General features: G+C 45.5%; 1 protein-coding gene across 1 annotated transcript in view; it reads right to left on the bottom strand.

Moving 5' to 3' along the window:
- The window catches only part of TSG101 (tumor susceptibility 101), a 586297-nt gene that overhangs the window by 431844 nt on the left and 138259 nt on the right, over nucleotides 1–16194 (bottom strand). The window contains exon 4 of the mRNA XM_069623783.1: nucleotides 8738–8901. Coding sequence (XP_069479884.1) covers nucleotides 8738–8901 — 164 coding nt within the window. The remainder of the gene's footprint in view (nucleotides 1–8737; nucleotides 8902–16194) is intronic.

Below are 16194 nucleotides of genomic sequence, written 5' to 3'. Positions count from 1 at the left end.
CCTCTTCCTCCGATTCACCGGGTTCTATGCAAGCTCAGGAACACAACAAAATGCACTCTCCTGTTCATAGCCCCTTGGTGGCCAGCCAGATTCTGGTTTTCGGAGCTTCAGCATCTGTCAGTGTGCTCACTGATCAGGCTTCCGCTGATTACCGACCTGCTTCACCAGAGCAGTCAGCAGATGTGGCACCACTCCCCACAATCATTCAGCTTGGCGGCCTGGTGCCAGAGTTCAAATCCGTAGAAAGTTTCAACTTGTCCGCTGATAATATGCGTATTATCCAGGCGGCTAGAAAACCTTCGACAAGGTCTCAGTATAAGAGCAAGTGGCTTTGGTTCTGTCACTGGTGTTTAGCTAAGCAGCTGGACCCCAGAGATGATACCATCGACACGGTTTTGTTTTTCGTTTCTCATCTGGCAACTTCAGGCATAAATGTCTTGTAGGACTTATTTGTCGGCTATCACCGCTTACCCATCCACACGCACTTGCTCTTTTTCATTGACAAACCCTGTCATTAAAAGACACTTTGCAGGTCTATTGCATCTTTATCCACCTGTGCGCAACCAGCATCCTAAGTGGGAATTGAATGTGGTCCTCACTGCCTTCTGCCATAAACCTTTTGAGCCCATGGCTACGTTGGACTTTAAGTTCCTTTTGTGGAAAATGGCTTTTGTGATTGCGGTGACTTCGGCCAGACGTTTAAACAAGCTTCAGGCCTTGTCTGTAGAACATCCATTCCTGACCTTTCATAAGGATAATTGTAAAGACTGGTAGGGGGTGTCTGTACTTCGGCTCTCTATATGGTAGAGGAGAGGCACAGCGGACCCCAGCCAAGATTCTCTATAAGGTAGCAATGGACGAGCAATCAAGGCCTAGCTTCTCAGGAGGTGATGTGGGCTGGGACTTAAGTACAGTGTAATCCCCGAACCCCCACAAAGGAATGTCCACACACTATTACTGAAAACACAGTCTTTATATAATTAATATTCAAAGGTATGTACACAATCACAATAACGCTTTTTGCACTTGGAAGTCAATAATGATGAATATATACAATTCTAAAGTGGTACCACTAATGTTATCGAATCTCATTAAAGTGCATCAACTGTACGGTTAAAATGTCACACAGATTAATAACGAGGAAACCAGCAATAGAGATAGGCAGGAACGTAAGATGGTTGAAACAATAGGCAGAATGCTGACCCCTACCACTAGGCACAGTTCTGTGTGGAGATCCCGCCACCTGGGCAACCTGTAAATAAAGATATATAGCACAAGCCCAGTCCATATATTGTCTGATAGTCTTACTTCCTCCTATTAAGGTTTACCTCCTCCCCCCCCAATGTACCTGGTGGAGTAGAGTTCTCCGACGATGTGTCGACCGATCCTTTTTGAGTGCCTCCATTTCAGGCGGGAGCCACGGATCGTCGAGAGGTGTCGGGGAACTTGGCGTTCGGTGTCAGGGAATCGACGGCCCTTCTTGAGTGCCCTCCCTTTAAGGCAGGAGTCACGGGTCGTCGAACGTCCGACGGTGAACAGGGTGAACTACGGCAGGGAAGTGGCAGCTTCGTTCCTAGCGGTGCTCGTCGACGACAGAGCATTGGCGTCCTGCAAGGAAGAGGCGTGCGGGGCATCTCGGTGACGATAGTTCTGGACCGCAAAGAGATGATGAAGAACTGTGGCTCATCAAGGGCGTCGAGTCGTCGGCGTCTGTGGTCTTTAGGTGGCGGGAAACCCACCGGTGGATGCTCCTCGGCACGTCGACGGTCAGGCCTTCTCCAGCGGGAGACAAGCGGGTGACGATGCAGACGAGAGCGTCCGATGATTGATTGAAGTTCTTAGGCAAACGGGAGCATGGCGGCTCCAGTCGGGAGCATGGCGGCTCCAGTCGGTCGTCGACAGTGGCGGACAACAGTCCGGGTGTTTCTCCTTCGAGTTCCGCAGCAGTCCCCGTATCGGGTCGGCAGCCTGTCGAAGGTCTGTCTACCAGGGAGCGTTGGCAAAGATCAGCTGTGCAATATGGTCCCTCGTAGCTCGGGAAGAGGGCGCTTTACCAGGTCCTCTGGGTCAGTCCTTGGAGGTACAAAAGCTTTCAGATTGTGAAGGAGAGCAACAGCAATTCTTCTCGTCCAGCAGGGCTTCAAGGTCAAGCGTCAGTTACTCCAGTTACTCGTGGTAGTGGTCTTCAGCTTCTGAACACAATTCCTAGCAGTGAGAGGTCCCCAGATATACTGTTGATCTCCCATTCATTCCGCTGGGTCGCACTCAAGCATCCAATCACGACTACGGGCATTCATGCAGGCAGGCAGCCAATCAGGCACACAAGGTATTCAGGCCATTCACTTCTCTCCAGACACTCACAGCAGGTTATGTGTATTGGGACAAGTACCGAGCCATTCAACACCCCAAGCTGCATTCATACCGGTTTCGGGCAGGGTTGTCTCAGTCATTGTGTCAACCACCAGATACTAGACACCCACAACACAGAATGCATATTCGTCACACACTCTATTCACCCAGGTCCCACCCACAGGAGGTACCCACAACATACATCACCGGGAAGGCTCCAGCTAGTCTGGCCGGGCCTTCACAACAACACCATATATGGCATTTCCACCCAACAGCCAGTCAGGGGAAAGGGACAGAGTCAGGGCTTCCCAGGACTTTGGGAAAACAAGGTAATGGGTAATAGAAAGCAAGAGGCCACCGGGGCCATCTTGTTTTCCCTCAGGAATCAACTGATCCCAATGGAAGGGCCGGAGTATCCCAAAATGGAGGATACTCCCCGCACCTGTCAATTTCAGCATGGAGCTGCCACCAGCCCATACCCTGCTCTGTGGGCCACCCACAGGTGCCCAAAAACATACACTAGGAGCACAGGGTTGTACCCCCACCCATGGGTGCCATAAGGGTATCCCACGGGTCCGTTCACCAAACCAAAAGAGAGCTACACCGCCAGGAGTCCCACATGAACTCCTGCGCGGAAAACAAGACAGAACACACGATAAAAAGCAGTAAAGGACAAGGATACGGAGGCCCTGTCCCTCTGATGCATTTCCAGCATCACAATCATGTGGTCCTCCGGACTAATCGTTCTTTCCTTCCAATGGTGTTATCCGATTTTCATCTGAACCAGTCTATTTCTTTATCGGTCTTCTTTCCAGACCCGGCCTCTGATGCCGAGTGGGTATTGCACAATTTGGAGGTCAGACGACCTGTTAAGTTTTATTTGGACAGAACATCTAAATTTAGGAGCTCTTCCCAGCTTTTTGTGACCTTCGGAGATCCGAAAGGAAAGCCGGCCTCGAAAGCAACTATCTCGCGATAGATTGCTTCCTGTATATCAGAGGCGTATACTATTCAGGGCCTTCAGCCTCCAAAAGGAATTCATGCCCATCTTGTGCGGGTCAAGGCAGCTGCCGTTGCCTTCCAGAAATATGTTCCCTGGGAAACCATTGCCAGAGCAGCTACGTGGGCTTCTCCATCAGTTTTTTGTAAGCATCACTGCTTAGACCGGAGCTCCAGAGCCGATGCTCAATTCGGTCAGGCTGTACTTAAGAACCTCTTTCAGTAAGGGAGTTCCATCCATCCGTTTTTCCTGTGAGGAGTGCTTGGAAATCTCTCAATACGGAGGAAAGGGGACGGGACGTAGGAGTATAACCAAGTTACTCACCATAGTGACTACCTTACTCCTATTCTATAGTCCCCTTTCCTCCATACGCCCGCCTACCGTCCCCTCTAATAAGTATCCTCCATTATTACTTAAAGGTCTAAGACCTGCCGATAGAAAAGGACTGAAGGGCGATGTGCGGGGCAGAGCCAAGGAGGACGGGGTTACGGCCACGTGCGGTACCCTGCGTAAAAAGAGGACACATTTTTCAATTTGATGCTTTTTTACAAAAGTGCTCCGGTCCCGTCCCAGTGGACGGAATGTCCCAAAAGTATGGCGGAAAGGGGACTATGGACTAGGATTAAGGTAGTCACTACGGTTAGTAACTTTGTTATTTTTGTTGAAGGAACGTTTGTTTTGTTATTTGAATACCTCAGGCCCTTGAAGGCAAGCGAAAGTAAAATAGACTTGGCCTTCGAGGTTCCTGATAAACTGGAACAAAACTGTCGGCTCGCGCTGGGAAAGCTTGTGTGTGTGCTCCAAGATTCCACCTTACCCCATGCTTAAAACTTGGGGAAGGGAGAACCAAGCTACAGCATCCTGACATCCATGTTATTTAAGAAAACTTTTCTTGAAAACTATCCCACACCCATTTTGTATTAGTTGTAAGGTTTGGCAATAGGTTTCTAAGTATAGGCCCTTTTAATTTGACACAATGCCGCTAGGACTGCCTTATTTTCATTTGATGGTCGACGCTTGCTCTCATCTTAAGAGTTAGGCTTAGATTAGGCATTTTTCCAACCTTGAACTGTGATCACTTGTGTCCGTCTTTACTATTGCCACCATGAGTTCCTTACAACTCTGTAAGGAAGGCATGGTATCAAAGTAAGACAGACAAGAGTGAGCACAGTTCAAGGGTGTTCATTGAACTTCATAAAAGGTGTGATAAACACCTATCTAAACGTAAATCTAAGATGGGAGAAACTACGACCATCAAATAACAATAATACAGTCGTAGTCGAGTCTCGTCAAAATAAAAGGTCCTTTACTAAAAAAAACAACTATTGCCAATCCTTACCGCTAATTTACAAATAGTGTGGGGAAATATTCATGAAAAAGGAAGAAGTGTTCACAAAATGATAAGTTGGCCTCCCTTCCTCACGTTTTCAGCACGGGACAAGGGGGTTCACTCGAGCATAGCACACTCTTGGGCTTCTTTGGCACGAGGACACAGTTCCCTTACAAGCATCAGGGCCTTCTATGCCAAAATCTCTTAAATTATCAAAAGTTGCTTGCTTCAGAGGGCCTAATGTATCCAACAAACGAAATGTTCCTTTGTAAGTATTCACATAGGTCGATCACTCTTCACCATGGATACCCCTCAGCCGGTATCAGATCCCTTATATACCACAAGCTTATCCCAGTGAGTCACAGTTCACCCCGGATCCCCCTCAATCTGGCTCAGATCCCCTTTTCACAATTAGTCTCCCTCAGCCGGGCACAGACCAATTACAGTTCGTATATCTATCGAAGACTTTCGAATGTGCACAGGGTTTGGCTTGACCAGTTGCAGGACCACTTCGATGTCACATTTTACACTCTCAGATGGACACGTTACGATTGAGAACCCACATGGTGCCGGACCACTCTGTATACAGTATCTTGGGTTTCAAAAGTTCAGTCACTCCTTGGATAGTCATTTAAATGTGTGTCGCTCAGCACATATGCATTACGCTTGGTTCTTTGCAGATTTCTTCATACTGTGTTGACGCTTGCAAACTTAGTTCTAACACAGACGGGTCTGCTATCAGTCTCCCTGACTCACCGGCTATGCTGACTTTACTGGAGCAGCTTTGTGGTCTGAGCCAAGGACAGTACCACAGCAGCAATCGCACCTCCCTGCCTCAGCAATCGATGAGGGAGAGCCCCTGGAACCTCGACACACAATGCACCTTTCTTCAGCTTTAATTCCCGGTCTTATGTTTCTTATTCTCGAGGGCCCGTGAAAGCAGCGGTTTTCTACCTCTCAAAAGGCCAAGGGCAATCCCCTCCTTGCAACCCTTTCTAGTCTTGCCGTCTTTCTCCTCATATTAAACTGCCATCTCGGAACTGCTGCTTCATGCGTTTTGCCTTGCTCAGAGTGCGCTTTCGTTCTTTGCCTTTTATCCATGTGGAGAAGTCTAATGGAAGTCAGGTGTGTGTAATTAACAGCGATAGCCAGACCGCCTGATCCTGGTGTTGGGACAGGTCAGGTATACGGCTTAGGTATTAGTCCGTTTTCTCTCACAGTGAGCTGTCCGTGAAAAAAGTGTTTGTGTTGGGAAAGGGTTTGGGGGTGGCGTTCCTAGGTATCCTACCTGGTAGGATGGGGAAAAAATGTTACAGGGAAGGGATACTGCGTCTCACCCTTCGGTGTCCCACTTCCACTCCCCGAAGACCCTTCATCCAGGTGATCCTCCCGCACTGGCCCACCCCCAGGAACTAGTTCCAATAACGATGGCCGTGTCCTGGCCACCTAGAAGACAGATCCCCGGGGACTAGAGGGTGAGACACCTTCAGGTTTCTCACAACTCCCAGTAGGGGTATCCAGAACTTAGAGCGGTTGTAAAGAAAATCATCAAGTGAAAGATGAGGATGGAAAAGCGGGAAATAAGATGCAAAGAAACAGATGGAGCACAGGGTACAGTGTGGAAATAAGGTTTGTAACAGCATGGGCGCCTGTCAGTCCTGTTAGGTGGATCATAGCTCCAAAAATATGTCCTTATGTGTTGTGATAATTGGGTTGTGGCAGATTTGGAGACTAAGTTAGTACAACGTAACATTGGATGCCTGAGGGATATGAGCACATGCTTGTGCAATCATGGAAGTCTGGTGACTTATTTGACTGTAAATTGCAACATGTACGGAAGGTCAAACTGAAGAACAGCAATTCTGGGATTGCCAAGCCTAAGCCACATGTGGCATTGTCAAGGATAAACCTGTATGTGTGTGAATGTTGCTGATAACAGAAGGTTAGAGAATGGAGTGGTCAAAAAAAATATGGTAAAATTGAAAAAGGCTGGTACCTTAACATTAAAACAGTTATTGTAAACAGTTTGTTCTGTGCCATGTCATGCTAGACTTTATTCTAGTTCATGGTGAGACAATGTGGTGCCTTACTTGGCTGCAAACATACAGGGCCTGCCATGCAGAACATTTTCCTATGGGATTGCTCCATTATAAAAATGCTTCTGTGAATCAGGTCCACTAAGTATAGCAATAATTGGCTAGCTATAGTGGGAAAATATACCCCAAGCTTCCCTTTGGGCTGTGTAAAAGACAGATGTGGATGTTTGACAAACAGGGTTAGGATAGAGAAAAGGGCCAGCTGGCAGTCTGGCATCCTTATGTGTGAAATGATGATGTCTCTGGCTCAGCCTTTTAACTCTTTCACAATGGCATGATGTTATTTTGATTGCGAGTGTGTTTTAAGCATGCGCAAGGCAACAGAAGCACTTTTTAAAAATAAAGTTGAAATCTTTATTTAAATGACCAAATGTACAATTACATCATCCGATGGGACTAGCAAAACAGATGCACACACGATTTAACAAATAACTATGCAAAACGGAACCACTTTCCCCCATTACAATTGTTGCCACATTCTTCCTAAAATATTCATATCCAAATGTGCGTGTTACCAGTGACATGAATGGCCAGGCTCTATGGATCAGAACTCTGGGAAGAACCGTGGGCATTTTTAAATGAGGGTGGGGTTTGAACGGTTGACCCTCTGGGAGCTAAATCGTGGATGGGGCTTTCAGGGAGTTATTGGGGATGGTTGCAGTTATTTGGGAAGCAGGAGTGGGCTTCCCAAATAACTTGTGAAGAGGCTGGGCTCTCCTGTGAGTTTATCTCTCTTTTTTTTTTACTTTATTTTTGGTATTTCAAACAACTACAAACAAGAGAGCCCTAAAATGGTGGGCATGTCAACTATTGCGCCCCCAAGTTCCCTCCCTCCCCCCTCACCGTCCACAACATTAACGTGTAAAGGATATAGTCTCTTCGTCTAGTCTTTTAATTCAGATCTCGCCGTCCGTGACCGCATTAACGTGGATATCTCCCCGAGTGGATTGTAGCGTTTCGGCTGCTGTGACTGAATCATCAGGAGTTGAAAGTTAAGTAGGCGACCTACGGGCCCCAAATGTCCGGGGGATGTGCATGTAGAGATAATGTCCTAATAAGCTCAGTTTCTACATCTTGGCAGTAAAGAAGGTCTTTTAGCCAGTTTGCTAAGGTAGGAACTGGTCCACACCCCCATGACATGGCAATTCTCCTGCCTGCCAGCTTCCTCGTTGTGGCTTTTAGGAGTCTTGTCATCCCAAGTAGTGCAACTGTGGGGGAGGGCACTGGATCCTCTGAGATTATTGCATCTGTTGTCTTTAAAACCCCAAGTCCAGAATTGGGTGATAGCTGGACAGCCCCAGGCCAGGTGCTGGGAGTTCATCTCTGAATTTGTGTCACTGGCTTGTTATTAATCAAATCTTAATTTCTTCAGATGTACTTCCTCCATGATACTCTTACACTATCACGGATTGTACCTTCCCGCACAACCAACCACTAGGCCACACAGTCTTTCCCTTAACACATATTTCTCAACTGGACAGTCTGCAGTAGCATTCTTTACACATGGAATAGAACATCCATCAAATGTGTGCACTTGCAAAGCGGTCACCATGCACACAAGGCATGATAATACCGAAACCAACCCTTTGTTTAGTAAGATTTTCTTGAAATGTTTGCAATCTGTCCCTACTTCAAAATGAATGCCCCAGAGGCATTTGTTATTACACAAATCACCCCTTTCACTGAGCTTACATAACTGTCCCAAGCAAGCAGGAAGCTAATGTAATCCCTGGTAAATATTTAATATAAACAAAGCAAATGGTTTGACCACCATCAAGCTTATGTCTGTAATTTGGTGGTCTTTCATAATATCGTTAAATCAAACTTAATTTGAGGTTTATAATTGTTATTACGATACCAAGTCAATTGCTATTATTGCAACAACATTATTACAAAAACATATATAAAGAAATCAGGATTCAAAACCAGCCACAGGGTAAAAACACATGCATGTATACTCACATGCTTCCACTCGTGAAGGTAAGGAAGGTAAATTTTCCCATTTGCATCAACATGTTTCCCGGTTTTAATAGTCATTGAACTAGTAGGTTTAACAAAACAGATTGGTGGATTGAAGGGGAATGTGTCCAGTATCCAGAGGCATATTGGGATATTGTATGTGTTACCTAAAAGTAAAACAAAGGATTAGTGTGCTTGTCCATGTGATTAATTACTTTACAGTGTGAATACAATAATTACATTCAGCTCATTGTTATTGTTATGGAATAAAACGTCTGACATTTTGTAGCACTAAAAATGTTTGCGACCATATGAAATCAGTTTAACATGCATTCACAATATAGGATACTTCTTTATAAAAAACAAAAGTTGAAACAGTTCAAAGCAAAGGCTTGAGCCAATAAACAAAAATGTAATCCTAATTGTACATAGGTCACTTGTTCTGCGTTAACTAGGAATTGGAATATAAATTATCTCCTTCTCTGAATGAGGCCCTTTATCTAATACTTGCATCCGGATTCCCCATGTCCATTTAGTAACAGGAAGGCAGAGAATGTTAGGCAACAATCATCATTGACCTTGCTGATTGTCTATGAATAGCACGCTTGCAATGTTAAACTGCAGCCCTTTCAGCGCCCCAACAGTGATGAAGTTAAAAAACAAGAACGGCAGTGTATAACAAAAGTTACTTACCTGTAAATACGGTTCTCCAGCATTGGCATCTTTGGTAAATTCACATGCCACCGATATTCCGCGTGAGGGCTAGGAATACGTTACATTACCAAAGCAGTCTTAAATATACACATCAAGAAACTGCATTTTAGTTTTTCCTCAGTCTACCTTCAGGCCATTTGCCCCATAGCCAATAGGCAACCACTTCCATTCCTGAAGGCCAGCTTCAGATTCTTCTAAAGCTAATTAAGCATCCAATACTGAGCATCATGAAGGGTAGACTGGAGAGCCACATGTGAATCTATGAAAAACACCAATGCTGATGAACTGTAGTTACAGGTAAGTAACTTTGCTTATCCAGATTTGGATCTTTCATAGATTCAAATGCTGTTGAATATATTACAAAGCAGTTACCAATAGAACGCAAGGCAGAGGGGGTGGTATAGAAAAGGGCTCACCTAAACAGTCTGCACAGGACCGCCTGTCCAAACACAGATTCCTTTGCTACCTTGTCACTGCAGTAAAACCTTGTCAAGGTGTGGAGACCTTCAATGCCACTTCCCCCTGCAAATGCATGCAAGTGGTTGCCTCGCCCAGAAGACGGCAGTGGTGGGCATGACTCACATGGAGTAAGCTCTGGGTCTTCCAGGAATTACATGGCAACTTTCCTGTGGCAAAATCAAAAACAACTAATGGCCATATAGTGATGCTGGATTTTGATATACCCTTGCCTGTTTCATTGGGCCAATAGGAATCAAAGGAGTAGAATGTCCAAAGTGTTTGGTATGCGCTCCACATAATATCTGCAAGCTCCTTTGAGGTCTAGCAAGTGGAGTGACCTTTAAGTATGGCTCCAAAATTGAAATGGCATAGATATCCCAACTCTCCTGGGTGAGGAGATTGCCACCACAAAGGCTGTTTTTCAAGACACAAACATAATTTTCAATGTATACATTGGTTCAAACTGATGGCACATTTCTTGTTGAGGACCACATTCAGTTCCCATGCTGGTGCAATGTTATCTACAGGGGTAAGGTCTTGAATAAGCTCTTCATGAATTCCTTTGCTACTCTGAGACCACAAGGAGTCTTGTACTGACAATTGTAACAGGAGATCGCTGCCAAGTGGACTTAAACATAAGTGAAAGCCAGGCCTTCCCTAGCCAAATGCAGTAAACAGGGTAGCATCTGATATGGTTGACAATGTTCTGACCAGAACACCAAATGCAGAATTTTTTACAGTTATTATAACGTACCTGTGGATGAAGCTCTTGCTGCAGCTGGTAGAGCTCTTCACTGAAAGACACAGAGCAGGTACAGGTACCAGTACTGATGTGAACAAGCTGGAGCGATGAGAACATATCTGCCTGGCCACTGTCATAGCGCACAGAAGACTTTGAGTTAGCAGCAAAGGGGTGTGGGGGCACAGAGAAACATGCTCTTAGATTAATTTTAGAATGCCTCCTCCAGGCTGTCTGGACAATGAGACCTGCTGGCAAATAACTCGCACTTTGAGCTGGTTTTGGTGGTGAGCAGGTCCAGTTCTAGTGTCTCCCAGGTTTTGAATATTAAATCCTCCCTTTCCATTTTAATTCCCCCACGTAGCATGGATTCGGGCCTCTGTTCAATGTGACTGCTTTTGTGATTCAGACCCCAAGTTCGTGAAATAGTATTCAAGCCATGCCCTGCTTGAGAGGCTCTGGGCTTCAGATGAGGGAACTTGCAAACTAGTTTCAACTTCCTCTGTACATAAAACCGTGTTGTGGCATTGTATGCATGTATGTATGGAATTTATGAAGCACAAACCTAGCGGGGAAGCAGTGGAGCGCCATAAAAAGGGGACACACCTCTGGGTTACAAGTAGGGTGCATGAGTAGCATACAAGTTGGGATGGGCAGGGAGACTAGGTGATGGGTTTGGGGAGGGTGGGGGGATTAAATATTGGATATTCTTACATTTATTTCTTTGAGCCGTGTGTTAGGCAGAATCCCGTTCAGTGCCCTTAGGGACCACTACACACAATTAAGTCTACAGGCGGCAATACAAAATTTACCTTTGGTGTAAGCCTGTACTACTAGGTTATAGTGGTAGCAGTAGCGGAGCAGCCAGGCTTATCTCAAGAGTATATGAGCAGTAGCAGAGATTACACAAAGGGACCACAAGTACTGTGACTCAAGCAAACGCTGACTCAAGTTTTCAGGTAAAAAATGTAAGTACATTTATTTTTAAACCATTTGTTATTAACACAAAACTTCTATGAATTCGAAAACCACACGTAAAATATACTACAACTAACCAATTCACTTCGTACAGTATTATTCGAGGTAAGTACCCTGTGTTTGAATGGACCGGTGTTACGAAACCGAACACGTTACCGTGAATACGATTGCAATCACTTTTGACAGTTCGGTCTACTAGATAAACGCGTATCTGCGGTAAGAAATGCTACCGGGTAAACACACACTTAGCACCCGAGATACCCAGAGAGAGTTGGGGGCAAAAATCACAGGCAATATGTTGGTTAGACAGACCATCTCAGAACACATATAGACAGGAATTCAAGAGTCAAAGGGCCGGAGCCAAAGTCAAGTGACACCGGGTGCCTGTTGTCGAGGATCACACAGTCGGACAGTTCGAGATTCAACGTTGCCAAGAGTACTTTGATATTGTCAATGATCGGAAGCAAAAGTTATAAGGAGGGAAAAGTAAGGACGAGCCTTAAGGTAGAGAAATAGGGATTTCACCCAAAATTCCTCAAACGGGACAGTACGTTTCTCAAAGAACGAAGCTGCTGCCACTGCAGTTCCTGTTGGTTTCCCGCAGACCCACGCTTTCCTGCAGCTTCAGCACGAAGAAGGACAATGAAGGGTCCGCACCACACAGGGATGAGGCCGGCAGCAGCGACAATGAATAAAAGGTGCGCTCCTTAAAAACGGGAGAGGGTCTTCAGGTGGTTATCCGGACCGCTACAGCAGTGTGCAGCGATTTCGACCACGAAGGCGACCTCTGACTGAAGATGATGAGCTGGTTATCCCCACCAGGCTCAAGGGAAGAAGTCTCCGGACTGGATCTCCTCTTAGTCGTTGAAAGGTAGATAGCTCAGGACTGCAGCAGGGCTACACCGGTACAGGGCAGTTGCAGAAGTCGACCTCTCCTCCACTTCTCGTCGGTTCCTTGTAGTTCCAGTGGCGACTCTCTGACTTCCAGCTCAAGAGACCTGCCTTTTAAGCTAACAACTCCCATTCACACAGCCTGGCTGTCAATCGCCCCGCAGGGGGGTTGTCCAGTCCAGACAACCACCCTGGCCAATCATGACAAAGTGCGACTTGGGTTTTACTAGGATACCCTGTGCAGGGGGGGTGACTACACCCCTCCCTCACATTCAGCCCACCTAGACACCCAGGCGCCTTGAGGAGGGATTCTAGGTAGAAGCCTGCCAAAAAGACAGTGAACAAAGAAGGCAAACCTAGTTTGCCGCACAAAGTAAAACACAAGAAGGAGTTTAACAAAAAGAAATGGCAAATAAACCGCACCGGAGCCAAACGAAAAAGGATTTGGTCAAGCGGGTGTAAGTTTGAGGCTAACACAATAGCCTACAATAGTACCACGGTTATATAGGATAACCGCGGTAGAAATTTAGGGTAGATACCACTGCCACCAGCCATGTCTAAATGTTAAATGAGCGAAACAATGCTCTAGGAGGTACAGATAAAGAGTTAAGAGTTAACCCTTCCAGTACTCCATGTAAGATGGGGTGTACTGGATCTGTGGTTACTTTTGACTAAGTAAAGTTAATGGTAACTTTACCCTTTTCTGGGGGACAGTAGTCACCTCAGAAATGGAGTCGGTGGGAAGTCTGAATGACAACCCTGTGCCACTGCACAGAAGGTGCTGTGTGACACACACAATGAAGGGGGCTACTGAAGTGGTGTACTCCAGAGCCCACAATCACAAAAACAGGTAAAACACATAGCAAAATACAGGTAAGGGTGGTGAAAAGCACACACTCTTACCAAGTGGAAAAAAAACAACTCCAGAGATCCAGCAAAGCTGCTAAGAGACTCACTAGGTAAGAGAAATTAGCCATGAAATGAGAATTCTCCCTGACACTGTGGTAGGAGGGACGTCAATGTCCGGAAAATTGCTCTGAACTCAAATACCTTTACGTGCAATCACTTGTCTTCCGTTGATCACAGTCCCTTGGCGAGGTGGATTCTGAGGTGGTGCCGCAGTCATCCACCAGAGCATCTGTTGTCACCATAAACTCTAGGTTGGAGAATGGTGCTCCAACCGTCAGATTGAGTTCTGTGAAGGCTTCATGAAGCAAGACACAGACACAGATTCAAAGTTCAAACGAAGTCTTTATTAACTCAAATGTCAGGATCGTGTAAGGAAATGTGGGATTTGCCTACCTAAAATAAACTAAGGATAGTCTGAGTTAGTAAGTACAACTTAAAAAAGACAGTCTGTTTCCAAAACCTATACTTGTCCTCACAACTAAAGCTAAAACATGTGTAGGGATGTAAGCAACCAACGTAACAGTGTTCAAACTAAAGTTCAGAGCTTTTTCAGCTTCAGGCTTGTTTTTAGGTCCCTTCCCCAGGTTGAACACAATTCCAACAAAATGGTCTTGGGGTTCCCTGCCACAGGTTCAACAAAATGGTCTTAGGGTTTCGCCTCCCCAAGTTCAACACATTTCTACAAGACTTCAAATTCACAGTTAAATCCACTTGTTTGGTTTGCCTCCTATTTCCATTGCTTGCACAACTCTTAGGACACCCAGTCTCAGTCTCTCAACTACTCTTGGTTCACTCCAAGGAAGGGTTCCTTTGACTAGGCGCAGTTGTCGGACCACACATCATAGGTCACGCAACCGATAACCCTTGGCACTTTACTAGGATTTCCATAACAAAACAGGTTTCCTTTCTGCACCTGCGCTATCAATCCACTTTTTCTTCTGATGCACTTAAAGGGCCTCTTGCCTTTATCAACTTGTGACTCTCACACACTTTCCTTTGTGGTACTTCTGGTTACCACTTTGCTTTCACACTATCTAATGGTGTTTTACTTTGTTCACCTATCACTTGATATGCAAATGCGGTTTCCTTAACTTCGTTCCATTCACAAATGCTCTTCGTGTTCAGTTTCATTCATCCAATATTCTTATATCTTTATAATTCAGCATTCAAACTGGTGTGTGGTGTGGGTGTGTCCCCCCCCCTCTCCCTCTGCCCCTTCCTGCAGCAGTCGGCGGCTTTTCACAGCAAAGTGCTTTGCTCAGCTCCAGACCCTCTCACGGCCCAGTGGCCCTGGCATCTTCCTGCCATTCCTTCTCTCAAGCGTCCTTTTCACCGGCGCATGTGTTGCCTGCTTTGACTTGGATGGCTGCGCTCTCTGGCCGATCTGCTCTCCCTCTGTGCTGTCTCTGCCTCCCTTTATACACCTGCAACCATTTAACAGGTTGCAGATGTGAACACTCTTTCTTGCCTGAACATGGTTAGTGGGACATGCCTGACCCTCACAATACTTCTCAGGCCTCGAGTTGTGAAATGAGGTGTTAGTGTTCTCATACTCTTAGTCGCCTCTTCCTCGTCCCAGTATTATCATGGTTTAAAGGAGGGGAGATGATTCAAAACAGCCTATAAATGCAGGGTGAGGGTACATTTGGTTCTCACTAGAAAAGGGGGATACCATGTCTCGCCTGTGGATATCCACTCCCAATCCCGCAGGACTCTCCACCCAGGTGGTCCTCCCTCGCATCTCTACCCACAGGGTCAGGATCCAAAAGCGATGGCCTTTTCCTGGCCACCTGAGCAGAGGATCCAAGGGGAGTAGGGGGAGGATACAGTTTCTCACAGTTCCTCCTGCTACCATAGCAGATTCTTGCAAAGTGTCTCAGCAAGGGAAACAACTTCACTTAGTTCCCTGTGACCTTCTGACATTTGGAAAATAATAATTGTAGTGGGGGCATAGGATGCCTGCAATCTGCATTAGTGGTATGCAAGATGACTGTAAGCCCAATATAGAAATATGCGCGGACTGTCACCAGTTTCAAATTCAGTAGCCTGCCCTGTGATGTGGAAATGTGGTCTGTGTGACTTGGCTCAAATGGATTATCCTACTTTCACATTTCAGGTGAAGGCTTCTTTCAAGCCTTTTTAAACGCACCATAACTCTTATGAGTGTTTTGTAATGTATGCTAATCAAACAATATACATGCACTGAAATAGTAGACCAACTTTAATTGAAAAATAAGTATCCATTATAAATATATACGAATGTTTTGTAAAAGTAACATGGAAAGCCATGGTTTCCATGTACTCATCCCTGCTCAATGAAGTGTCCTTTTCAGAAATGCATTTAACTTTTTGTTCACTTTAAAGTGTTTCATTGACTTTTTTCACAGCTGGCTCCACTGTATGTGTGTATAATGTTCTGATATGCTTGTTCACTTTGTAAAACCCCCAGGAATGCCCAGATATATTGCTTTGTACCATAAATGGTTGCTTAGCATACCATAACTGGCAAATTTGAAGCATTTTCCGGTTTTGCTTGTAATTATAACGTCCCTTTAACAACGTTTTCTTTTCCACTGAATTTCATAGGTTTTTAACCAGTTGAACCCTTAATTTGCTACCGGTTCCTTATATTATACTCACCTGGAATGTAGCAGCTCCAGAGTCCGCGGACAGTACGGAAGTCTGTGTACATCACGTAGCATTCACAAAGCCCAGAAGCACAGGGGAGAACAAAAAATGTTCTACCCTTCAACCAACACACACATGTACA

Source organism: Ambystoma mexicanum, chromosome 11, assembly GCF_040938575.1.
Source record: "Ambystoma mexicanum isolate Mex_15411 chromosome 11, UKY_AmexF1_1, whole genome shotgun sequence".
NCBI lineage: Eukaryota > Metazoa > Chordata > Amphibia > Caudata > Ambystomatidae > Ambystoma > Ambystoma mexicanum.
This window is presented reverse-complemented; position numbering and strand designations above follow the sequence as displayed.